General features: G+C 41.5%; 2 protein-coding genes and 1 long non-coding RNA gene across 3 annotated transcripts in view; all 3 read right to left on the bottom strand.

Annotated features, from left to right (window-relative positions):
* mtmr12 (myotubularin related protein 12) overlaps window positions 1–8,927 on the bottom strand; it is a 38,275-nt gene extending 29,348 nt beyond the window's left edge. Inside the window, exon 1 of the mRNA XM_012967566.3 lies at window positions 8,796–8,927. Coding sequence (XP_012823020.2) covers window positions 8,796–8,870 — 75 coding nt within the window. The 5' untranslated portion in view covers window positions 8,871–8,927. The remainder of the gene's footprint in view (window positions 1–8,795) is intronic.
* A 10,377-nt stretch (window positions 8,928–19,304) lies between these two features.
* Window positions 19,305–23,184, bottom strand: LOC105946298. Its single transcript, XR_004220688.1, has 6 exons — window positions 22,787–23,184; window positions 22,249–22,422; window positions 21,305–21,558; window positions 20,758–20,931; window positions 20,100–20,348; window positions 19,305–19,736 (listed from the first exon to the last, which is right to left on the bottom strand). It is a non-coding gene; the product is annotated as an uncharacterized LOC105946298 (long non-coding RNA).
* Window positions 23,185–24,263: 1,079 nt separating this feature from the next.
* On the bottom strand, window positions 24,264–26,796 carry LOC116412465 (serine/threonine-protein kinase N1-like). The gene is made up of 7 exons (XM_031906747.1): window positions 26,283–26,796; window positions 26,132–26,194; window positions 25,790–25,866; window positions 25,478–25,620; window positions 25,287–25,394; window positions 24,805–24,879; window positions 24,264–24,446 (listed from the first exon to the last, which is right to left on the bottom strand). Exons 1-7 carry the CDS (start codon window positions 26,471–26,473, stop codon window positions 24,264–24,266), a joined length of 840 nt encoding a protein of 279 aa, XP_031762607.1. The 5' UTR covers window positions 26,474–26,796.
* Window positions 26,797–27,028: the final 232 nt, after the last annotated feature.

Genomic DNA, 27,028 nt, shown 5'->3' with positions numbered 1-27,028 from the left:
AATACACTGTTTACATAGTAAATAATTCCCTCTGCCATTTACATTTTTATTCTTGAACCAACAAATGTATTTGTAGCTGTAATATTGGTGTGTAGGCGCCATCTCAGTGCATTGTGCCTGAGTCTGAGCTTTCAGCCAGCGCTACACATTAGAACTGCTTTCAGCTAACCTATTCTTTCTCCTACTCCCATGTAACTGGAGGAGTCCCAAGCCGGACTTGGATTTCTTACTATTGAGTGCTATTCTGATACCTACTGGGAGCTGCTATCTTGCTCCCTTCCCATTGTTCTGCTGATTGGCTGCTGGGAGAGGGGGGGGATATCACTCCACCTTGCAGCGCAGCAGTAAAGTGTGACTAAAGTTTATCAGAGTACAGGTCACATGGCTGTGGCACCCTGGGAAATGAAGAATATGGCTAGCCCCATGTGACATTTCAAAATTAAAATATAAAAAATCTGTTTGTTTGTGAAAAACAGATTACAATGCAAGATTCTGCTGGAGAAGCTCTATTAACTGATGGGTTTTGAAAAAAACTCTTTTCCCATGACAGTATTCCTGTAACATTTATTTTATCCAGAGGAAGGTGAGCAAAGACACCTGAAGTGGAACCCAATTTGCTGCCGAATAATGGGAAGAATTTGTTCTAGGAATGATGACACCCGCAGGCCTGTATCTTATTACTTGCTAAAAGGCACCCAAGCCAACTCTTTCTATTGAATATGTTTTGAATCAATCTTCAAGGAGAAATTCTACAGCTTTAAAAAACAGAAATGTAGCACCTATATACAGTATGGCCTCTCTGCCTCCCCCCTATTCAGCTACTGGGCACTTATTGCTGCTTTGTGTATGTGCATATAGAAATACTTCCAACCCCCTGTAATAATCCCAGTCTGGTAAGCCTTTCCTCATCTCCTAAATCCTTGTTTAAATCTATTTAGCCATCCTTTTCTAGTTACTTATACAGGTATGGGACCTCTTATCCAGAGTGTTTAGGACCTGGGGTTTTCTGTAATTTAGATCTCCATACCTTAAGTCTAGTAAACAAATCATTAAAACATGAAATAAACCCAATAGGATTGTTTTGCCCCCAATAAGGGGTAATTATATCTTAGTTGGGATCAAGTACAGGTACTGTTTTATTATTACAGAGAAAAGGGAATCATTTAACCATTAAATAAACCCAATAGGACTGTTCTGCCCCAATAAGGGGTAATTATATCTTAGTTGGGATCAAGTACAGGTACTGTTTTATTATTACAGAGAAAAGGGAATCATTTAACCATTAAATAAACCCAATAGGGCTGTTCTGTCCCCAATAAGGGGTAATTATATCTTAGTTGGGATCAAGTACAGGTACTGTTTTATTATTACAGAGAAAAGGGAATCATTTAACCATGAAATAAACCCAATAGGGCTGTTCTACCCCCAATAAGGGGTAATTATATCTTAGTTGGGATCAAGTACAGGTACTGTTTTATTATTACAGAGAAAAGGGAATCATTTAACCATGAAATAAACCCAATAGGGCTGTTCTGCCCCCAATAAGGGGTTAATTATATCTTAGTTGGGATCAAGTACAGGTACTGTTTTATTATTACAGAGAAAAGGGAATCATTTAACCATTAAATAAACCCAATAGGACTATTCTGCCCCCAATAAGGGGTAATTATATCTTAGTTGGGATCAAGTACAGGTACTGTTTTATTATTACAGAGAAAAGGGAATCATTTAACCATGAAATAAACCCAATAGGATTGTTCTGCCCCCAATAAGGGGTAATTATATCTTAGCTGGGATCAAGTACAGGTACTGTTTTATTATTACAGAGAAAAGGGAATCATTTAAACATGAAATAAACCCAATAGGGCTGTTCTGCCCCCAATAAGGGGTAATTATATCTTAGTTGGGATCAAGTACAGGTTGTTTTATTATTACAGAGGGAAAAAAAACATTTTTCAAATTTACTTTTTTTGATTAAAATGTACTTTATGGCACAATTTGGAGATTCCTGGATAGCAAGTTTCCGGGAAATGGATCCCATACCTGTACCAGTTTAAATTACAGTCTGTGTGTAGTTAGGAAAAAAAACCAAAAGAAGAATCTGGGCCCTGACAGGCGTTCAAAAACCGGTAGAAATTGCACAAAGGATACTTATAGGTACAAAAGGCAACATAAGCGTCAAGCGGCAGGAAGAATAAATACACTGAATAACACAGTATATCCCCTAAAAAGGCCGGGCTGCTTGCAGAGGAATGTATAGAACATAAAAAATGCTGAAGGACTTGGTTTCCTGGAATTCCGAGCAGTGGACGCAGCCGACATCCGCAAATATAGCTGACCGCGCAAATAACCATGTAACACAGTATATATGTATGAAAAAGCTTAAATGAGAAACATTTTTTGCGTAGTTCTTTCAGCCTACTTTGGTGTGAACATTAGACTGATTCGAATGAGCCCTATGGCTATGTTCTTATTGGCACTTTATTGGCATTCAAGGCGCAGCACGCTCCTACATGCAGGAGACGCACCTCGGCATGAAGCGTTACATAGCAATCAGAGACACAAATACAATAACACGCTCAGTAAGTTCAGCTTCTGCTCAAATAGGTTCTGCCCAGCTCATTCCAGAGCCACAGGATGGGAGAGAAACGTAATTGCCATAATATTGATTATAATATCAAACCAGTCCATCAAACAGTACGGTAACCAGAAAGCTTTGAATTTTGAGAAGGCCACTTCCCATAGACTGCATTATAGGAATGGGATCCATTATCCCGAAACCAGTTATCCTGAAAGTTGCATTACAGAAAAGCCATCATCACATAAACACAATTTTAATCAAATAATCCTATTCCCTTTTCTCTGTAAAAATTAAACAGTACCTGTACTTGATCCCAACTCAGATATAATTACCCCTTATTGGGGGCAGAACAGTCCTATTGGGTTTATTTAATGATTAAATGATTCCCTTTTCTCTGTAATAATAAAACAGTACCTGTACTTGATCCCAACTAAGATATAATTACCCCTTATTGTCAATATCAATATTGTATCAATTGTATTATCAATATTTCAATGGTTCTTGGCAGTCTTAAGTTATGGAGATCCAAATTACAGAAAGATCCTTTATCTGGAAAACCCCAGGTCGCAAACATTCTGGATAACAGGTCCCATACCTCTATATTCCCTGCACATAAAGTATTCCTGTATGTATATGAGCCTTCATAGAGGTTTGTAAAGCCTGAAATTTAGTTGAAAATTACCCCAATAAGGAGTAATTATATCTTAGTTGGGATCAAGTACAGTTACTGTTTTATTATTACAGAGAAAAGGGAATCATTTAACCATTAAATAAACCCAATAGGGCTGTTCTGCCCCCAATAAGGGGTAATTATATCTTAGTTGGGATCAAGTACAGGTACTGTTTTATTATTACAGAGAAAAGGGAATCATTTAACCATGAAATAAACCCAATAGGGCTGTTCTGCCCCCAATAAGGGGTAATTATTTCTTAGTTGGGATCAAGTACAGGTACTGTTTTATTATTACAGAGAAAAGGGAATCATTTAACCATTAAAGGAACAGTAACACCAAAAAATGAAAGTGTATAAAAGTAACTAAAATATAATGTGCTGCTGCCCTGCACTGGTAAAAGTGGTGTGTTTACTTCAGAAAGTCTACTATAATTTATATAAATAAGCTGCTATGTAGCCATGGAGGCAGCCATTCAAAGGAGAAAAGGCACAGGCACATAGCAGATAACAGATAAAACACTATTGTATTCTACAGAACGTATCTGTTATCTGCTATGTAACCTGTGCCTTTTCTCCTTTTTTCCAGCTTGAATGGCTGCCCCCGTGGCTACACAGCAGCTTATTATATAAATTATAGTAGTGTTACTGTAGCAAACACACCAGTTTTACCAGCGCAGGGCAGCAGCGCATTATATTTTTATTAATTTAAAGCTGTTTCATATTTTGGTGTTACTGTTCCTTTAAATAAACCCAATAGGGCTGTTCTGCCCCCAATAAGGGGTAATTATATCTTAGTTGGGATCAAGTACAGGTACTGTTTTATTATTACAGAGAAAAGGGAATCATTTAACCATTAAATAAACCCAATAGGGCTGTTCTGCCCCCAATAAGGGGTAATTATATCTTAGTTGGGATCAAGTACAGCTACTGTTTTATTATTACAGAGAAAAGGAAATGATTTTTAAAAATTAGAATTGTTTGCTTATAATGGAGTCTATGGGAGATGGGCTTGCCGTAATTTGGAAGTTTCTGGATAACGGGTTACATAGTTACATAGGGTTGAAAAAAGACCATTGTCCATCAAGTTCAACCCATCCGAGTAAACCCAGCACACAACCTATACTAACCAATCTATACACTCACATACATAAACAATATATATACAACCAGTAATACTAACTGTAGATATTAGTATCACAATAGCCTTGGATATTCTGCTTGTTCAAAAACTCATCCAGGCCCCTCTTAAAGGCATTAACAGAGTCTGCCATTACCCCATCACTAGGAAGGGCATTCCACAACCTCACTGCCCTCACCGTGAAAAACCACCTACGCTGCTTCAAATGGAAGCTCCTTTCCTCTAATCTATAGGGGTGACCTCTGGTGCACTGATTGTTTTTATGGGAAAAAAGAACATCCCCCAACTGCCTATAATCCCCTCTAATGTACTTGTACAGAGTAATCATGTCCCCTCGCAAGCGCCTCTTTTCCAGAGAAAACAACCCCAACCTTGACAGTCTAACCTCATAGCTTAAATCTTCCATCCCCTTAACCAGTTTAGTTGCACGTCTCTGCACTCTCTCCAGCTCATTAATATCCTTCTTAAGGACTGGAGCCCAAAACTGCACTGCATACTCAAGGTGAGGCCTTACCAGGGACCTATAAAGAGGCAAAAATATGTTCTCATCCCTTGAGTCAATGCCCTTTTTTTATACAAGACAGCACTTTATTTGCTGTAGTAGCCACAGAATGACACTGCCTGGAATTAGACAACTTGTGATCTACAAAAACCCCTAGATCCTTCTCCATTAAGGATACCCCCAACACACTACCATTCAGTAGATAGTTTGCGTTTATATTATTTCTACCAAAGTGCATAACTTTGCACTTGTCAACATTGAACCTCATTTTTCAGTTTGCTGCCCAGTTTTCCAATTTTGTCAAATCGCTCTGCAAAGCGGCAGTTTCCGGATAATCGATCCCATACCTGTATTTTTATATCCGCGCATTTGGTAAGGTTTCCAAACAAGCAAATCTCTACCCAACTGGCACAACAATGCAATGGTACAAATCCAAATGGGACAATCCAATTGTCGGAGCCAATGATCATGTCATACAGCAGGCCATGCAGACATATCGAACATCAACTCCCTGATGTGGGCCACATTCAACAGGACATTCTAACTTGCCCAACAGATACATACAAATATAAAGGTATGGGATCTGTTATCCAGAATTTGTGGGACCTGGGACCTTTCTGTAATTTGTATCTCCATACTGCAAAGGGGTTGTTCACCTTTAAATAAACTGTTAGTATGATGTAAAGAGTGCTATTCTGAGACAATTTGCAATTGTTTTATTTGCGGTTTTTGAATTATTTAGCTTTGTGTTCAGCAGCTCTCTAGCTGTTAACTGCTGTAGGGTCCAATTTATTCCCACAGGTCCCGAGCCTTCTGGATAATAGATCAGGGACCCCCAGCAAACTATCATTATGGGAAATATTTCCCATGTTAGCAAGGTGTAACAGAGTTCTCACTGGGCAAATACTATTGGGTCCTGCAGGACTGTACAGAAGGGTAACAGTCAGGGGGCTGAATTACTGACTGTAACCAACACTTTGTTTTAATCAGGCTACAAGTGACACTGCAAATCAAATATCATCCAATTTAAGTCAGATGCCATATAGATTCATAGAGGTGTAATTATTGGTCCTTGTGGTTGTATTGGACTGATATTACAGCATGTTGCATTTCTTTCAGGCACCCATGCAACACCCTATGTGAACCTCATAGGAATGCACTGCTGCCATAAGCCAAGCATGCAGATATGAATTGCCTGCAGACAGAGAGGTGTGCGTCCGTAGTACCTCTTGCAAAGGGAAGCGGGAACCTCTTCTTTATTTAGCCGCTAGTTTGTCGTTTGGCTTTTAAGAAGTGGTTTCCAGAACTGAGCACAAATCAGACTAAAAGCCGTAGTCTGAATTAACTTTTTCATGCAAGACACTGCATTGTGCAGCCCACATAAGAATGCTTTAATCTTTCCTTATGGTCCCAAACATTTACACAGTTTAGTGCATAATAAACATTTATACAACTAGTACACATATTGTAGAAAGACCTGGACTGGCAATCTGTGGGTTCTGGAAAATGCCAGAGGGGCTGCTGTAAGGTGCCATAGACAAGGGATCCCCAACCTTTCTTACTCGTGAGCCACAGTCAAACGTAAAAAGACTTGGAGAGCAACACAAGCACCATAAAAGTTCATGGAGGAGCCAAATAAGGGCTATGATTGGCTATTAGGTGCCTCTATGCACACTATCAGCTTACAGGGGCTTTTTTTGGTAGGAAATCTTGTTTTCATTCAACCAAAACTTGCCCCCAAGTCAGGAATTCAAAAATAACTACTTGGTTTGGGGGCACTGAGAGCAACATCTAAGGGGTTGGTGAGCAACATGTTGCCCCAGAGCCACTGGTTGGGGATCACTGCCATAGAAAGTCATTATTTATTGGGCTGCTGGGGGGGCTGTTTGGGCCTCTGTGTACTTGAAATGCGAGGGCCTATTTTGAGTATCAGCCCAGACATGACTGTAGAAGTGGAGGGTGGACCTAAAAAGATCCACGACCTGAATGAAACCCTGTTCCTGTGCCATGCATCCTTCTGCTCTCCTGGCATGAATATATACCGAGGGGTGCTGGGACTGTGTTACACAACAGCAGAACCGGCCGGGCAGTGAGCACCCCCATTGCAGCGGAAAATTGTGATTTGTGGTTTGTGTGGTTTGGATGGGCATGTCTGTGTGCCTATGGTACTTTCACATCACTTCTAACACAGCTAAAGGCACGCAATCCCATGCCCAAAATGAAAATGGGTCTGACACACAGAAAAATGCAATAACACACAGGCAAGCGCTCCATGTTATACAGCAGTGTATATATGCCCACACCTGCAATATACATAGGAGAGAGGGGCACTGACCCAGTGAGGGTGGCTACTTTGCTCTACAGCCAAGGGAGAGTTCTACCCTGAGCGCACTGGGGGGCTATAGGGCCATTCCAATGTGCCGCTACAGACTGGAAATCTACATATTGGAAACAGGCACATTTTACTTGCCAGTGCCAGGGTGTATTGTAAACCATAACCTGGGCATGGTTAAACGGGTGTGTCACCTATCAATTAACTTTTTGTATGTTACAGAATGTGCTTTTCCTTGCAATTGGTCTTCATTATTTATAGTTTTGGAATTATTTGCCTTCCTCTTCTAAATGCTACCAGCTTTTAAATGGGGGTCACTGGCATATGTTTAGTTTTGACACAAAAAGTTTGGTTCTTCTAAGAGCTGTACCTGTTTGGGTTTTATCCCTGTGAAACCTGAACAATAATCTGGCCAATAACCACTTCTGATGCCATGGCCCTGCCCTCACAAGGCACAACCACCACCAATAAGTGACTTTTTTGACTTAATGTCATCTTTTCCGGTTTTTTTTGCCGAGGTCAAAAGGTGGCAACTCTAATTCTGACACCCACAAGCTTACAGAAATAAATGGGCCCACACCCCCAGCAGAATATACTGTCCCACACACACACAGGGAAGGCACTTGTACTGCCCCATACATATATAAAGGATACTGTATACCAGGGGTCCCCACTTTTATTATCCATGAGCCACATTCAAAAAGAGTTGGGGAGTAACAGAAGCATAAAAAAAAAATTCTGGGGTGCCAAATAAGGTCTGTTATTGGCTATTTAGCAGTCCCTATGTGGACTAATAGCCGGCAAAGCTCTGTTTGCCAATGGTTTTATGCAACCAAAACTTGCCCCCCAGTCAGGAATTCAAAAATAACTCCCTGGTTTGGGGGCACTGAGAGCAACATCCAAGGGGATGGGGAGCAACATGTTGCCCCTGAGCCACTGGTTGGGGATCACTGCTGTTTCCCATCTCAAACATGGAGCGATACCCTTCCCCAGGGATCAGTGGGCCCCGGACACTACAAAAAGCCGGGGTCCCCTCTCCCCGAGAAGCGTTTGCTCATGGCGCCCAGAGGCACCCACCTACCTGCGACTCTCCAGCTGTTGTTGGCACAGGAGATATAGGGGCCCAGCGGGGCACTGACTGCTACCAATATACAGTAATGTAAGGGGGCCCCAAAATGATTTCTGTGTGGGGGCCCAGTAAGGGCTAGGCTGCAGGCTGGGCACCACTGATACACACAACTCATTTACACGTCGCCCAATGAATCCCTATGGTACTATAAGGACCCAGGGCAAAACCCTACACTATACAGACTATATATCTAATTGATATTGACAATGATATAACATACACCACAAACAGTAAATCCATAGGAATATACTATTCCACACACAGGGGGCACGAACATACCAAGCACAGACCTTGGAGGGGTACCCCCCAACCTACCGTGCCACACACATGGGAGTACCGCCCCCAACACAACTATAATAGTACAACAGGCAGAGTCGGTTTCTCCCCTGGGCCAGGCTGTCAGCGACTTGCCCGCCCCCACCGCGGTGTTTCCCACTCACCTCAGGAGTCAGGTAGGACACAAACGATGGCTGCTTGGGGGACTTGGCTGCCCCCCCTGTTCCAAGCCCCAGCATGTCCCCCACTTCCCCGCCGCTCCCAGACTGTGCAGCGCAGTGACAGAATGTCTATCCCACGGCACAGCGAACACGCTAGTCACGCCCCACACAAACCCCATTGGTTCTGCACACGCAGACGCCACACCCAAGCCTTACCCCATTGGTCAGGACTCTCAAACAGTCTTCGAGCCCCGCCTTCTAACAGGTTCCAAACCAAGCAGCGCCTCTGCCCGGAAAGCGTTTACTCATTGGCCCGTGTCTCTGTCAGCAAAGGTTGAACGCAGATTTGTTTTGCTTCCTGGTTGCTGACGATTTGCATTCTGATTGGTCAGATAAATTCCAACTACTTTTGACGGCAATGTAGAGGGTTGGCTGGTTTCCTGTGGTAATCGTGGGTGTAGGGGCATCTTGGTGTCTGTGGGGTGTTTGTTTTGCTGACTAACTGGCATCTTCTTCTAGTAATAAATACAAATATGAGGATAAGAAAGGAACCCATAACCATAATAAACCATATGGCAATTAATAAAGGAGACTTTACTGCCCTTGGCTGTAGGGAATGTACTGAAAACGTGTTTTTCCTGCTGACAAAAAATTAAAACTTTGTTTTGGGTTTACAGGTAAGGAGGAGTTCATCACTGGGGTTCAGCCCAACCCCTTACGGCATTATTCCATCCTTATTTCCCTACTGGCAGGTACATTTTCTTAAAAAATAGGTGGAAACAAACGATAATCCACCTTTCCTGGCACCTCTTCACAGGCCCAAGATGGAGCTACTACTGCACCCAGATAGAGGCTCTTCATGTATATGAGGCGACCTCCCACCCCAGGTTCTGACTTGTGCAATATACAATCAATAATCAAACTGCATCAGCAGAAGGTTAGTGATTATTTGTAGAGCTCTGTGTATCCTGCTGAGTGTTTGCTCAAACCTGGTTGTTCTTAGGAATATTTGCTGGGTAACCATACCTGGATTTACTAAGGAATGTTTTTGCCCTGCAATACATGGATACCAGGGCCAAACGACCAAATTAGCCTGTATTCTCCTGATATCCCCCACCCGTAGGTGAGGGATATCGTGAGAAGATCCGCTCGCTTGGCGACATCACCAAGCGAGCGGATCTGAAGGTGTATGGCCACCTTTAGGGTTGCCTCCTTTTCTAATGTTAAAGGAAAGGGTCAATCACCAGGGATTGTGATCACTTACCCGATTACCCCAGCTGGTTCTGCCTGATACCCCAGTGATTGATCCTGGATCTTCTGTCTTTGCGTGGGTGGGCACATACCTCACCCCCTGGATTTTAATGAACGAAGAAGGGAAGAAGAGGAGGATCAGTAGCTCACATGGGTCACTGCGGGTTTCTCTTAACAACAACCTCGGTCTGGGGTATCAGGTAAGTAAACTCCCTGGGGGGTGCCTAACATTTGGCACCCCCTAGTGATTGAACCTTTCCTTCTTTAAACACCAGCGCGGGCGGCTCATGACATGAAGATGGTGAACCGACTTGAGAGGAAGGAAAAGGATCTGAAGGTACAGTAAGAAGGGGGTACAGGTAACAGCCATATATATGTATGATGCTGATTGGATAGGATATGTAGATGCTACCCTACAGGGGAACAACCCCCCGAAAATGCAAAATTGTACTGAGCACTTAATTAAGAACATTCATTTTCCCTTTTTTATACTTCTTTGATATTGGCGATTTAATGCTACTATGCTTTTGGCTTTCACGTAGATTTTGCCAGCTTTCAAGTAAATGAGGGATGACGAGAACTGTGCAGGATGGTGCTCTGAAACACCCTCTGAGCTGCAGAGCCGAAAGCATGATATCAGCAGTATAAAACAGCTAATTTCTAAAGAGATAAAACACTGAACATTAATGTAAGTAATGTAAAGTGTTCAGGTGAATCATTTTATATTTTTGGAGAGGGGGGGAGGTTGGTAGATATTTTTCATTTATCAAATCCTTCACATCTCTCGGAATAGGAACAAAATGGCATTTAGTATGGGAAGAGCTTTGGTAAGCTATAGTTGCCCTTTAATATTTTGAGCAGCTTGCTTAAAAAATAACGATGATGAAACCCTAAGTGACTAATACTGCGGCATTGCTATAATAATGTTAATTGTAGGGCCTGTACAAGCAAGAGCACCATCCTTCATTAGTCATACTTATAATCTGCTTTAGTCAGGCCATGCTCCAACACTAGTGGTTATACACAGCCCCTATTGCCATTAATACATTAGTAGCAGCCAGTGCCCCCCACCAGAGAACCTAATACCAAGGAACCAGGGTAGTCGGCTCTTCCTGGAGCCCCATAAAGGCTGCTGTGAGCACAGTTTAAACTGTGAGACATAATCCTGCTGGGAATACAGGCAGGGGAAACTAAATGGCTTCATTCACGAGGGGCTACAGGGAGGGGGGCCGGGGCATATTCCTGTCACGCTGAAGGAAATTATACAGCTACTGACACTATGTCCCCATGTGACCCGACTCGTCTGAAAAAGAACATTCATAAATGTAGCTATATGGTGATGCCATGTACTATACACTGAATGCATAGCCAAACGGCAACAAACATTTTCCGCAGTGTCAGCCTTTTTAATTAAAGGCAACTTAACCCAAGTGTTACATTTTTTTAGAAGCATGGGAATATGTAGGGTAACTAGATGGAACTAAGGGAATTACAATGCGTGCTTTTGTTCTCCATAAAACTCACACCCGCCACTTGCTTACAGACCAGTGAGGGGGCATTTAGTGGGACAGGGGTATATAGAGCTACCTGGTGTGTGCAGCACTCCTATCACTACTGACCCCCCCTTCCTTCAGAAACTGGTTCAGCTACATTCACTAGTATCACTATTTTCCCATCATTCCTAAAAGGGCTGCTAAGGGGGTACAGTCCAACAATACCTGTAGCTCCAGCAGAATAACATTTAAAATGCAACCAAAACTTGTAACAAAGTGAGGTTATATTAATGGCTAATATATGGTAAAGGGCTGCTGTGATACTGCCATGAACTGCAATGAATTTGTACAGGAAATTGCTTAGGATTACATTTTCTTTCTTTTAATAGCTAAAAATATATAAAAAAAATATTATTACCAGTTAGGCTGGGAAAGTACTGGCCAGGTAACAATTAGATTGTGAGCTTAGGCATTTGTAGTGGGGCTGGAACTTACAAGCCAAACTATAGATATATAGCATGTAAAGAAGGGAGTAGTAGAGATCCGGGGGCCAGTGGAAAGTATTTCACGCATTCCTCCTTAACCTTCTCTGACGTCCCAGAATTCTGAGCTGGGGTTGTTGGTGTTGCCCCCCGACTGCACTCACATATGGAGAGTGAAAAGAAAACACAAGGAAAGAGCAGCACAGTTTAGGCGCTGGTAACTGGGAGCTAAAATAACATATTTCTTAGGAATTTGGAGGAAAAAGATTTTGTTTCCATCACAGAGAACCATCTGTTCAGACTTCTGAATTTTGAACTGTTTGTAGGAAAAGGAAAGATGAAATGATTATAGTCACTTACCTTATACCACAGGCAGTGCCCTAGTCACTGAAACCTGCACCAGTAATGGGTACTAATTCTGTATTAGCAGCTTATGATTTTCTTGTGCTTCTTTTTCTCTTCCAGGCAGTAGAGTAAAAAGCCACATTTTACGCAAAAAGCCATCTTTTTCACTGTACTCCTCATGCGTCAGCCTGGAAGAGGCGGAAGGAGATTATGGTTCCATGGTGCTCCTACAGAAGTACCCAGGGCTGGGGCAGTTTTCACCAGCACAGAGTATCAGGTAAGTGATTTTAATTACTGGGGGGGTGGGGTTACATTTGGTATGCCCAGTGATTTCACCTTTTCTTCTCCTTTAACCTCTTTAACCACTATTTTTATTATTGTTGCTCCTGTAACACCACTATTGCCTTACATCCCTGCCCTGGGTCCATCTCCTACACCCCCCAAGACAGTTGAGCTGGAGTCATATGCCTATTCTGCCTACCCCTAGATAGAGCCCTGTTCCTTCAGCTTGGATATCTTCTTGGACAGGCAATATATGCAGGGCTGCAGTTAATGTATGTATAAATATTACATTGGTATCAACATTACATATTATTAGATGACTGATCAGTGATGCTGGGAAATACTAGACCCCTTGGGAGATATAAGACTCCTTATCCAGCATCCTGGTATTCAGAACACTCTAAAACCTCAATACAACCAGGGGTCCAACAGCCTGCTCCTAAATATTGCAAAACCCTCTATTCTCCTACAGTCAGTGATACCTTAAAATAAATTCCCCTTGCCTGGTATAAAGGGCCCCATACCTGTAATGCAGATTTAATTCTGATCACCTGCCATGAGTGGACCAGCAGGATCTGAGCAGTTACCAATTAGGTAAATCAGGGGGCAGCACTGAGCATTTTGCTGCCATTTGCAAGCTTTGAAGCAGGCAGGTGGGCAAAAAAGTAGCAATAGCCCCTTGTGCCATTGCCACTAGAATTCCCAAAATGCTGCACTGGTATAAATATAGATGCATAAGCCCTTTGCATACGGCATAAATCCAAATTCATTTATTTTTGTTCTTTAACAGGAGTCTCTCTCATTTTCTGAGCAGTACATGGGATTAGGGACATCCTGTATGGAAATTTCCTGAAGAAGAACTGCATTTCACTTATAAATCCCAGTGAGGAAATCTTCTGATAATCTGGATTTGGAGGGATCATGGGAAAGGTTATCAAGAATATAAATAGCTGATCCATGGGGACTACACCCTGAAGGAAATATCCGGAGGCTTATTGTGGGCTTATTCTGCTATAATACGCATTCAAAAATCAATCCTGCCAGACTTCAAGTGGATCTAAACAAAGGCAATATACATTTTCAGGGAAGGAATAATAAGCATTAGGTATTTTTATGGCAATCAAAAAAGGTAAATATTTTATTTTGCACCTTAGTGGTGCTTTTTTGATGTGTCCAATAAAACTGCAATTCCAGACCAATAACCCATAACTACCAATAAGAGACTTGCTTTTATTATTACGTTTTTTCCATATTATCAAATGCTAACTGCTGATTGGTTGCTATGTGTTTCCAGATACCAGATAAAAAGGCTTAGTCTCGCATAATAAAGCTGGCCATACACACACCAATATAATCATGCAAAACAAAGTCTTTGGCTAAAACATTGTCAGATTTGTTATTATAAAGACTTAAATCCTACAATTTCAATCTGAATGTTAGTTTTAGATCATTGCATTAAAATGTGCAATCGGTATCCGAACGTTGGTGAATGCACCTTGCCTGACAAAGGATTAGTACAATGCAGAATAAAGCAATGAGTACTGTCCAATAATCATTATAAACGCAATACATAGAATGGTTCTGCTGCCTATTTCTCTGCTGTCCAACATTCACTTGGATTCCGCCCATAAGGCGACTCTCATGTGAATTTACCTTTTTGGCCTTTAGCAAATCTGGGTCAGTGTGTCGGGAATATGGCTTATTCACCCCATTCTCAGCCACTGCAGCTTTCCAGCTGTTGCCTAGTTATTATTTTCTCTATTTATAAGGGTCCGGCATATTCCTGAGTACTGGCTGTATATACATATATATGTAAAACAAAAAAGTCCAGACTTTTACCATCACTTTCCCTACAAAAATGTTATCACAGCAAAAATCTGATCAGTTACGAATCAAAGATTTATCATCAAAGTGACAAACCGTGGGTGTGATCACCAACAGTCCCAAACCTCACCCCAGTACTTCTTAATTCTTAAAGGAATACTGTCATGGGAAAACATATATTATTCAAAACCCATCTGTTAATTGAGCTTCTCTAGCAGAATCCTGCATTGTAATCTGTTTTTCCCATGGGGCTAGCCATATTCTTCATTTCCCAGGGTGCTACAGCCATGTGACCCGTGCTCTGATAAACTTCAGTCACGCTTTACTTCTGAGCTGCAAGTTGGAGTGATACCGCCCCCCCCCCCCAGCAGCCGATCAGCAGAACAATGGGAAGGGAGCAAGATAGCAGCTCCCAGTAGGTATCAGAATAGCACTCAATAGTAAGAAATCCAAGTCCGGCTTGGGACTCCTCCAGTTACATGGGAGTAGGAGAAACAATAGGTTAGCTGAAAGCAGTTCTAATATGTAGCGCTGGCTGAAAGCTCAGACTCAGGCACAATGCACTGAGATGGCGCCTACACACCAATATTACAGCTAAAAATACATTTGTTGGTTCAAGAATAACATTTTAAATGGTATTGTGAATTATTTGCTATGTAAAAAGTAAAAAAAACAGTACCCCATATATTGTTAGTAAACAAGGATAATACAGGGATAAGGGGAAGGAAAAGCCACCCTGCAAGGTCCTGGATATCTTTTTGGGTCACTGCACCCTATAAGAAAGGAAACCCATGTTATAAGGTGAGGTGCTAGATGGCTGGAAGACTTTGGGGGCCATTTACTAATGGTCGTGTTTTTTTTTTTTTTTTATTAATCCTGATTTTTTTAGCATTAAAAGTCACCGAAAAAAGTGAAATTTTTTTCGAAATTTACTATGCAACAAAACGGCTAAAAATCCAAATCCGACAATTTGCGAGCAAAAACATGTCGAGATCATGTAGATGTCAATGATGGATGTCCCTTCCTTTCTCTGGAGGATCCTTCCTTTGCTTCTAAACTTTGGGGCTGGCTTTTTCCCACACGTACTTTTTCGTGTTCAGACTTTTTAGTGAGTGTCAGACATTCATGAAAATGAGTTTATTCGTATTTTTAAAAAGGAAAAAAAAGAGAAAAGTTAGGGTTTAGTAACTCTGCCCCCAAATGTGTGGCTATGGGGCACATGTTGCAGGCAGTTACAAAATGATGTCACTCTGGTGCAGAAGTGAGTGATATCAGACAGACAGACAGACTAAGCTGTCCCAGACTGGAGCCCTGCCCCAAACAAAACTGAGCGAGCAACAGAATAAAGATAAATAGACCAGTATACATTTATTTACCTTTGTAGATCTTGCAGACTTACGTCACTAATGTGTCTGAACCGGAAACAATGGCTGAAAGGGGCAGTATACACCTACAGTATATGCACTTTTTTCAACAAGAGAGTAAACTTATGCTGAAGGCATTCTATTCTTTTAATTAAACACAATTCATTTTTTTATTTTAAATCTGCTCAGTGCAATGTTTTGTTTTTACACTTACTAACTAGAGATAATGAGCTCAGTAAAAGCAAACCCCTTTATTTTACTCTTTGCTGTGACTGTTTTGGCTGCTACAGCCCTGGCTTTGCATTCTTGGGTTACCCCATTTAGCTCAAGAAATTTTTTCTTAATCAGGTTGTGAGATTTGCAGAGTCAGAGTTTCTTTCTGTTACCCCCAGCACAGATCTTGCCCCGGGCTCTGTAGAGAAGACTGGGTACATATCTCCATGTGGGCAAGTTATGCAGGATGCTACAACAACAACCAGTGACATATAATAAGCTTATTACACAAGGAATGATTCTGTAACAATAGATTTTCTTGTCTTTTTTCTAGATTAGGCCCCTCATTCTTATAACAGTGGCTCCCCCCTATATTGCTGACCATATCCCAGAAACTCTCTGGCTATTAAACATTTAGCAACCTCTACAGAGCAGTGACCTCCTTCTTCTTCTCTCACACATTTAAGCTTGGATGTAACTGTATTTTGAATGTATGATTATAGTGACCCCTGTTGTTCTATTAATATAATGTTTTACCGTAGAACTGTCTATGCACAAGTAGCTCAATATAAATAAAACTATACAGAAGCAGAAAATGCTGCCGCTACCTTTTCTTAGCGCTCCACCTAGTGGTAAGTTTGCAGATAGCAGCAGGATTGACACATAATATTTGGTACCTTTTCTCAATTTATGTATTTACATTACTTCATCTCTAATATTGGAATGTTGGAAAGATTTCCAGTCCCAAAATCCCAATCTAGTCAAACTGCTGCATTTCTAAGAAGAATACAATCACCTTTCGTGTTTGTTTTAAGGTCCCACAGTTGGAGTTGCAAGCACGCTGTACTTATTGGATAAGTGCTGTGCAGCTGTTTCAATGTAGTGAGCCAATGGTTCCCTATACAGTAACAGGTATGGGATCTGTTAATCAGAAACTTCCAAGTTACGGTGAACCCATCTCCTATAGACTCAATTTGAATCAAATAATTCAATGTTTTTTGACTGCTGCACCATGACAGCTCACAGAATCCTAGAAACTCTGGGGTACAAATAAAAAGTGGCTAAAGCTTTGATACATTTATAAAGATAAGGTGAAAGCATTTTGGAGAGGAAAAGCCCCTTTTGCCAACACTGCACCGGAGCAGATTTAGTATAAAATGTGAATTTATTTATAATACAATGTCAGTGTCCAGCAGTGGGAGAGAGGCAGCGGCATTTAGATATATATTGTATAATATAATTATATGTAATTATAGCCGTGGTCAAAAGTTTAGGCAGAAATCTGGAGGCAGCGGCTCATGCTGTTCGGCCATGCTGATGTGTAATCTCTTTGAGACCCAGTATTTCTAATTAGGGTTGTTGAATCATGTTTCCTGGTACAGCTATGAGACCTATTATAGCTATGAAGCCTGTTATACAGAGTGCTTCAGACCTGGGGTTTTCTGGATAAGGGATCTTTCCGTATTTTGGATCTTGGACCTCCGTACCTTAAGTCTACTAAAAAAAACATTTAAACATTATTTAAACCGATTAGGATTATTGTCTTGCCTCCAATAAGGATAAATTATATCTTAGTTTGGATCAAGTACAGGTACTGTTTTATTATTACAGAGAAAAGATAATCATTTAACCATGAAATAAACCCAATAGGGCTGTTCTGCCCCCAATAAGGGGTAATTATATCTTAGTTGGGATCAAGTACAGGTACTGTTTTATTATTACAGAGAAAAGGGAATCATTTAACCATGAAATAAACCCAACAGGGCTGTTCTGCCCCAATAAGGGGTAATTATATCTTAGTTGGGATCAAGTAAAGGTACTGTTTTATTATTACAGAGAAAAGGGAATCATTTAACCATTAAATAAACCCAATAGGGCTGTTCTGCCCCCAATAAGGGGTAATTATATCTTAGTTGGGATCAAGTACAGGTACTGTTTTATTATTACAGAGAAAAGGGAATCATTTAACCATTAAATAAACCCAATAGGGCTGTTCTGCCCCCAATAAGGGGTAATTATATCTTAGTTGGGATCAAGTACAGGTACTGTTTTATTATTACAGAGAAAAGGGAATCATTTAACCATTAAATAAACCCAATAGGGCTGTTCTGCCCCCAATAAGGGGTAATTATATCTTAGTTGGGATCAAGTAAAGGTACTGTTTTATTATTACAGAGAAAAGGGAATCATTTAACCATGAAATAAACCCAAAAGGGCTGTTCTGCCCCAATAAGGGGTAATTATATCTTAGTTGGGATCAAATACAAGATACAGTATTTGATACTACAGAGAAAAAGCAAATCATTTTTGGATACTTGAATTATATCTGCACGGAGAGATGTGGGGCAGCATCTTTTTTTTTAATTATGAAGTCATGCAAAATAGTCTATAAAGAGTTTATAAGTAGACTAGTGATGATAAAAAATCCTTTTGAGCCCACATCTAGCCTTCAGGCATGCAGTTGGTCAGTGTGGGACTAATTCACTACTAAATATTGATTTACAATAACATTAGGGATTTGTTTGTTACAAACCATAGGGTCACGTTTCCAAGTGTCTGTTGCCTAAGAAGCAGTTGCACCAAATGTATGGAGGGTGATTTAGAGTGTTTTGCCCCGGCTTCCAGATCTACCAATCACTGACTGTGCCAATACACTTGATATGGTTCTTTGTGCTATTTCCCTTACTTCTGCCACAATTTCTGTGGAAAATCTGTCCTGAACATAATCCTGAATTTGGGTTTGGGTACAACTTACAGCTTCTCTGTAGATCTGAAACAGTGCAAATGCATTCAACCCATTACAGGAATATTGAGTTCAGCCTGCATCCAACGGCGCCCGAGCAAAGGCAAGCGTTTAGGGCTGAATTGTCAGATAGGGGAAGAATTCCTATTGTTTCTACCTCCGTATCTGCCAAGTCAGCCCTGAACGTTAGGGAAGGGTACGAATTAAATTTCTTGTTACTAATGGTCGCAGGAAAGATTGTAATTGTAACCTTTAGAGATCCTCTGGTCTGGCCCAGCCTACAACTCATAGAGGAGATTCCAACTCCCTTAAGCCTCCTCTGGCTTTATATTTAGGCCCCAACCTTACCCAGGGCCCCATATCTACCCCCAGCCCTGCACAGCGCAGCACCAACACATCAACTTCATGTCTTAATCAGTATTCATATAAAAGACACTCCCACTACGACACCTATACCGCTATGTGCTTGCTTTTTGGCAGAACTGTGAGTATGTCTAATGAGCAGAGAGGGCAAATTCATTTGCAATATAAATATTTATTTGTAATGAACAAATATTAATGGCAAATCTCATGGCAGTAGAAGAGGATGTCATCAGTGGCACCAGGGTAGTTGGAAGACGTCGATGAATTCTTCAAACAACGTCCTGGGTGCTGGATCTTGGCACCCACAGCTCCTTCCTTCACTGAAGAGCACACTTCTGTATAGATTTCTCTATAAAAATATAAGAAGATGTGGTGAAAAAACTGGGAATTAAAATCATGGGGTCGCTCACCTTTCCCGGTAGACTTGCTCCTCGGTGCCTGCAGGTGCTCTTTCATTTCAGCTCTCATGGCCGTTAGATTGCAGCTCTGTAATAAATGGGCGCTGCAGCAGCTCTGCAACTCTCCATCTGACGTGGGGGCCCTTTTGCAGGCAAGACGTTATAAAGGACCTCAAGCGCTCCGACCTTGAAAAAACAGAAAGGTGGCTCAGCTCTCATAAAGTAGTGATTTACTGCTGGGATCTGGGGATGATCATTTCCAACAGGTAAAATCCATACAGACCCAACCGGAAAGGAACTCAACCATTTTGTACCCTAAACTGAATAACTTCCCCCAAACTACTCAGCAACACCCGATCCATTGTTGAGTCTGGCAACGCTGAATGCCACTTGTGTGTAAGACCCCAGTCCTATCTGTACAATTCAGACTGTGTGTGTCGGCATTGGAGCTTAAGATGGTTACTGTTACCTCTTCTACATTGCCTAAATTTGTTGTGAAGTTTTTTTTTAAAAAAACAAAGAAATATATATATAGCAAACCATACTTACTGTCATAATTTTTTTGCGTCAACTTCAGCCTGTAATGTGCCAGGTCGGTTACACGTGGCCGTTCTCACACACTCAACCAGCATAATACTCAAAGTCCTGGAGCGCTTCATTGACAGAGGCTGGGATAGGCAAATTACTCTCGCCAGTAGTTATAACAAGGTTTGCCTTAGAGCTGCTGTTATTGCTTTTCATAAGAGGCATGATTGGTGGCATCACAGTTTTATTCAAGAGGCCATCCCAATTTGTGTTCTGTGATACAGGAATGGAGCAAATTAATATAACAGAATGGTTATTGGGAGTATACACACTTACAATCCTTGCTATAGAAGGAAAGCCATTGGTAATGGTGACACAATGATACAGGTAGGGGAATTAAGGAAAGGAGGAGGAACATCACATCCTAGCATCTAGCCCAATGGGTAATAAATAGAATTTAGACATTGGCTCTGCCATGCTGGGGTTAATGCTGTAGCGGGAGGGAGAGATCACATACATACATAGATACAAGATATAAGAAGCTATTGTGAAATAACTAATTACCCCTAAAATATCCCATGGTTAATAAAGCCAGATATTAACCAAAACAATTACAGCTTCTCACTTTAAAATTGAATCCAATAAAGTGAAATCTGGGAATTAAAATCATGGGGTCGCTCACCTTTCCCGGTAGACTTGTTCCTCGGTGCCTGCAGGGGCTCTTTCATTTCAGCTCTCATGGCCGTTAGATTGCAGCTCTGTAATAAATGGGCGCTGCAGTAGCTCTGCAACTCTCCATCTGACGTGGGGGCCCTTTTGCAGGCAAGACGTTATAAAGGACCTCAAGCGCTCCGACCTTGAAAAAACAGAAAGGTGGCTCAGCTCTCATAAAGTAGTGATTTACTGCTGGGATCTGGGGATGATCATTTCCAACAGGTAAAATCCATACAGACCCAACCGGAAAGGAACTCAACCATTTTGTACCCTAAACTGAATAACTTCCCCCAAACTACTCAGCAACACCCGATCCATTGTTGAGTCTGGCAACGCTGAATGCCACTTGTATGTAAGACCCCAGTCCCATCTGCACAATTCAGACTGTGTGTGTCGGCATTGGAGCTTAAGATGGTTACTGTTACCTCTTCTACATTGTCTTAATGTGTTGTCGTTTTTTTTAACAAAAATACACAAACACACAAATATACATATCTATAGCAAGCCATACTTACTGTCATAGTTTCTTGCATCAACTTCAGCCTGTAATGTGCCAGGTCGGTTACACGTGGCCGTTCTCACACACTCAACCAGCATAATACTCAAAGTCCTGGAGCACTTCATTGACAGAGGCTGGGATAGGCAAATTACTCTCGCCAGTAGTTATAACAAGGTTTGCCTTAGAGCTGCTGTTATTGCTTGAGCTTTTCATAAGAGGCATGATTGGTGGCATCACAGTTTTATTCAAGAGGCCATCCCAATTTGTGTTCTGTGATACAGGAGATGGAGCAAATTAATATAACAGAATGGGTATTGGGGGTATACACGCTTACAATCCTTGCTATAGAAGGAAAGCCATTGGTAATGGTGACACAATGATACAGGTAGGGGAATTAAGGAAAGGAGGAGGAACATCACATGCTAGCATCTAGCCCAATGGGTAATAAATAGAATTTAGACATTGGCTCTGCCATGCTGGGGTTAATGCTGTAGCAGGAGGGAGAGATCAAATACATACATAGATACAAGAAGCCAGGGGCAGGCCAAGCCGACCGGGCGTCCTAGGCAACCCGGTCAGCTAACTCCGCCCACCTCCCCACCCCCACGAATGGCGGATTCGTGCCAAAGCACAGGAGGGGGTGCAGGGGGGGCGGTGCAATTAGATCGGTCATTGCCTCAGCCGCTAATGACAAGCGGCGGAGGCAATGACAAAGTAGCACTAGGGGTAGGCAGGAGAGGCTCCTGCCTGGCGCCCCTCAATCATTGCACCCTAGGCAGCTGCCTCTTCTGCCTACCCCTAGTTCCGGCCCTGCAAGAAGCTATTGTGAAATAACTAATTACCCCTAAAATATCACATGGTTAATAAAGCCAGATACTTACCAAAACAATTCCAGCTTCTCACTTTACAACTAAATCCAATAAAGTGAAATCTGGGAATTAAAATCATGGGGTCGCTCACCTTTCCCGGTAGACTTGTTCCTCGGTGCCTGCAGGGGCTCTTTCATTTCAGCTCTCATGGCCGTTAGATTGCAGCTCTGTAATAAATGGGTGCTGCAGCAGCTCTGCAACTCTCCATCTGACGTGGGGGCCCTTTTGCAGGCAAGACGTTATAAAGGACCTCAAGCGCTCCGACCTTGAAAAAACAGAAAGGTGGCTCAGCTCTCATAAAGTAGTGATTTACTGCTGGGATCTGGGGATGATCATTTCCAACAGGTAAAATCCACACAGACCCAAACGGAAAGGAACTCAACCATTTTGTACCCTAAACTGAATAACTTCCCCCAAACTACTCAGCAGCACCAGATTTTTTGTTGATTCTGGCAACGCTGAATGCCACTTGTATGTAAGACCCCAGTCCCATCTGTACAATTCAGACTGTGTGTGTCGGCATTGGAGCTTAAGATGGTTACTGTTACCTCTTCTACATTGCCTGCATTGTATTGTGAAGTTTTTTTTTAAAAAAACAAAGAAATATATATATAGCAAACCATACTTACTGTCATATTTCCTTGCATCAACTTCAGCCTGTAATGTGCCAGGTCGGTTACACGTGGCCGTTCTCACACACTCGACCAGCATAATACTCAAAGTCCTGGAGCGCTTCATTGACAGAGGCTGGGATAGGCAAATTACTCTCGCCAGTAGTTATAACAAGGTTTGCCTTAGAGCTGCTGTTATTGCTTTTCATAAGAGGCATGATTGGTGGCATCACAGTTTTATTCAAGAGGCCGTCCCAATTTGTGTTCTGTGATACAGGAGATGGAGCAAATTAATATAACAGAATGGTTATTGGGAGTATACACACTTACAATCCTTGCTATAGAAGGAAAGCCATTGGTAATGGTGACACAATGATACAGGTAGGGGAATTAAGGAAAGGAGGAGGAACATCACATGCTAGCATCTAGCCAAATGGGTAATTTTTTGTCCATTTTGCTAAATCGCCTCCAGCCGCATAATCCATGGCGAGGCAAACATGATGCTCAGTTATAGTTATAGTTACACCTCTGCAATTAGTATTGAGGTATAAAGATTTTACATTGCCTCCACTGATAAAGTTGCAGCTAGAACAACTGGAAGCCATTGCTCCATCTCATACAATACAAATGAGTGGCTTTTGACTGACAGTTTACAGATTACAACTCTGCCATGCTGGGGTTAATGCTGTAGCAGGAGGGAGAGATCAAATACATACATAGATACAAGATATTAGAAGCCGTGGTGAAAAAACTAATTACCCCTAAAATATCACATGATTAATAAAGCCAGATATTAACCCCAATGATTCCAGCTTCTCACTTTACAACTGAATCCAATAAAGTGAAATCTGGGAATTAAAATCATGGGGTCGCTCACCTTTCCCGGTAGACTTGTTCCTCGGTGCCAGCAGGTGCTCTTTCATTTCAGCTCTCATGGCCGTTAGATTGCAGCTCTGTAATAAATGGGCGCTGCAGCAGCTCTGCAACTCTCCATCTGACGTGGGGGCCCTTTTGCAGGCAAGACGTTATAAAAGACCTCAAGCGCTCCGACCTTGAAAAAACAGAAAGGTGGCTCAGCTCTCATAAAGTAGTGATTTACTGCTGGGATCTGGGGATGATCATTTCCAACAGGTAAAATCCATACAGACCCAACCAGAAAGCAATTCAATCATTTTGTACCCTAAACTGAATAACTTCCCCCAAACTACTCAGCAACACCCGATCCATTGTTGAGTCTGGCAACGCTGAATGCCACTTGTATGTAAGACCCCAGTCCCATCTGTACAATTCAGACTGTGTGTGTTGGCATTGGAGCTTAAGATGGTCACTGTTACCTCTTCTACATTGTCTTAATGTGTTGTCGTTTTTTTTAACAAAAATACACAAACACACAAATATACATATCTATAGCAAACCATACTTACTGTCATAGTTCCTTATGTCAACTTCAGCCTGTAATGTGCCAGGTCGGTTACACGTGGCCGTTCTCAGACACTCAACCAGCATAATACTCAAAGTCCTGGAGCGCTTCATTGACAGAGGCTGGGATAGGCAAATTACTCTCGCCAGTAGTTATAACAAGGTTTGCCTTAGAGCTGCTGTTATTGCTTGAGCTATTCACAGGAGGCATGATTGGTGGCATCACAGTTTTATTCAAGAGGCCATCCCAATTTGTGTTCTGTGATACAGGAGATGGAGCAAATTAATATAACAGAATGGTTATTGGGAGTATACACACTTACAATCCTTGCTATGGAAGGAAAACCATTGGTAATGGCGACACAATGATACAGGTAGGGGAATTAAGGAAAGGAGGAGGAACATCACATGCTAGCATCTAGCCCAATGGGTAATAAATATAATTTAGACATTGGGTCACTATATGAGTGATTTTGATGATGGGTGGGGGGTCAATCAGAATCTACTGGAGGGTCATCTAGTTCCCTAAAACTCTAACTATAATCTTCAATATGGAATGGATCTCTATTCCTTAATTATAATGGCGCAATAGGTCAAATACAGTATTATATACATACACAGAACAAACGGCTTTTCTTCACTTCTTCAGCTCCATTTGATCCCAAGCGATTCACAGGATATTTGGCCAAAAGCTGCAGAAAGAATAAAATAGATGTTACTGAGACAGAACAAAGTGATAGGAGAATCAGTGTTAATGAACGCGTTGTAGGGAGTGTGTGGGGGGTCATAATATTATATCTTATAATTTTCTGTAGGTATTGTGTAACAGAAGGAGAACACTACACAACTGTGCAAACAGTTGTGTCATTGTATTGCAAATAGCTTACAACTTACATTGTCAGGAGGGTTGCATGCATTTGTTTATGTGTAAACAACAGTATAAAACATCACAATGCATCCTCTGAACAATGTATTCTACAGATGAAGGAAAGAGCAAATATACATTTAATAGAAAGCCATGAAAGTGACAGGAATGCTGTGTGTATAACAAGCCCCTAACAGAGGGCTATAACATGATGATGTAGAGACGGAGACTTACTCTTTTTATTGTAATGTAGAAATCAGATGGGAGAGTACATGGAATGGTCGGCCTTTCATACTGGACAATTCTAGACAGTTCATGCACTGTTTTTCCATTAAAAGGGAACTGTAAAAGTAGAAATGAATTTATCAGAAAACCAGGATTTTTTTTTGTTTGCTAATTCTGTTGATTTGATGAGTCAAACTTACCTTATGAACTACCATGTAAAAGAGCATCACTCCTAGAGCCCACCAGTCTACTTCTTTTCCATAGGGCTCCCTTTTAAATATCTCTGGAGCGACATAATAGGGTGTTCCAACGAAGGATTTGGTTAGGTCTCCGACACCCATTCCTATAGCAAACACATCAGTTTATGTTAGTAGAATATATTTTCCCATAAATCTATATCAGTATAGTAACCTGCTCTATACATGAGTGTGATGAGCAATAATTACACAGCAGATGATGGCACATTAGGTACTAAGCTGAGCCCTGATAGGCAACATAGCAGGAATTCTTACCCATTTTGCAAAGGCCGAAGTCTGAAATTTTTATATATCCAGATTCATCCAGTAGGACATTTTCCAGCTTTAAATCTCTGTGTGAAAAAAGAACATAATTAACGGTCCTATCAGTAACAGTCCTTTCATATGGTATGCAATGTGAGTGCCAGTAGTTCCAGCTGTGCGCCCCATACGGGTTGCTGGTATGTTCTGTACCAATGTGGTAAAACCCAATATGGGCAGTCGCTCTCAGGCTTAGTGAGGGGAACATTCTGGTGCAAGTAATGAGCCCCTACATAGCCCGGCCAGCTCTTCCTGCTGCAAAGATCACATGTTCCTTTTACTTCCATTAAGACTTACCTATGAACAATGTTGTGCTCATGGAGGAATTCCAACCCCAGAACAACAGAAGCAGAGTAAAATCTGTAGAAATAAAAAATATTCACATATTATTTGGTATAATTATTGAGCTATTAATAAAGCACAGTGCTGCTGCTCCTCTTCTACTTACATCGATGCTTCATAGTCGAATTGCGGGTTTTTTGTCCATTTTTCTAAATCGCCTCCAGCCGCATAATCCATGGCGAAGCAAACATGATGCTCAGTTTGGAACGAGGCAAACAATCCAGTGAGGAAAGGATGTTGCTCTCGCTTTGCCAAAAGGAGAATCTCTTTCTCTGTCAGAACTCTGGGAAATAACATTCAAATATTAAAATAGTAAAACCAGGGTTTTTTCTGCACATAAAACTGTGGTAGAACCAATATACGGTGCTGCTATGGGGCTTTTATATTAACCGGCTCAATTAATGTTCATTTTCAAGAACAACCTTCCCCGAGGCCTCGTACACATGATAGCCAATACCCAGGCTTCTCCCTTTGGAAGATCACTCACTAAATTACAGTTATAATTACACCCCTGCAATTAGTATTGGGGTATAAAGATTTTACATTGCCTCCACTGATAAAGTTGCAGGCAGAACAACTGGAAGCCATTGCTCCATCTCATACAATACAAATGAGTGGCTTTTGACTGACAGTTTATAGAAGACGACTCTGCCATGCTGGGGTTAATGCTGTAGCAGGAGGGAGAGATCACATACATAGATAGATACAAATAGGCTACTGTTTGTTGGCCTGCTACTAACCTGCTTAAACTTAATGAGCAAGTCAGTTTTGATTTTTTCATGGCCTTCACGGCGACCATCTTGCCTGTAGATTTGGCTTCTCCCAGAAACACCTAGAAAAAAAGCAAGTAAT

The sequence above is a fragment of the Xenopus tropicalis genome, chromosome 1, assembly GCF_000004195.4.
Source record: "Xenopus tropicalis strain Nigerian chromosome 1, UCB_Xtro_10.0, whole genome shotgun sequence".
In the NCBI taxonomy this organism is placed as follows: Eukaryota; Metazoa; Chordata; class Amphibia; order Anura; family Pipidae; genus Xenopus; species Xenopus tropicalis.
This window is presented reverse-complemented; position numbering and strand designations above follow the sequence as displayed.

Excerpts from the sequence above, each read along its gene's own strand:
- LOC116412465 (XM_031906747.1), bottom strand. The coding sequence starts at position 26,473 with ATGTTATTTCCCAGAGTTCTGACAGAGAAAGAGATTCTCCTTTTGGCA. Across the intron at positions 25,621-25,789 it reads CTTCGGCCTTTGCAAAATGG|GAATGGGTGTCGGAGACCTA; the intron begins GTAAGAATTCCT and ends TGTTTGCTATAG. Across the intron at positions 24,880-25,286 it reads TCTACATTACAATAAAAAGA|CTTTTGGCCAAATATCCTGT; the intron begins GTAAGTCTCCGT and ends TTCTTTCTGCAG.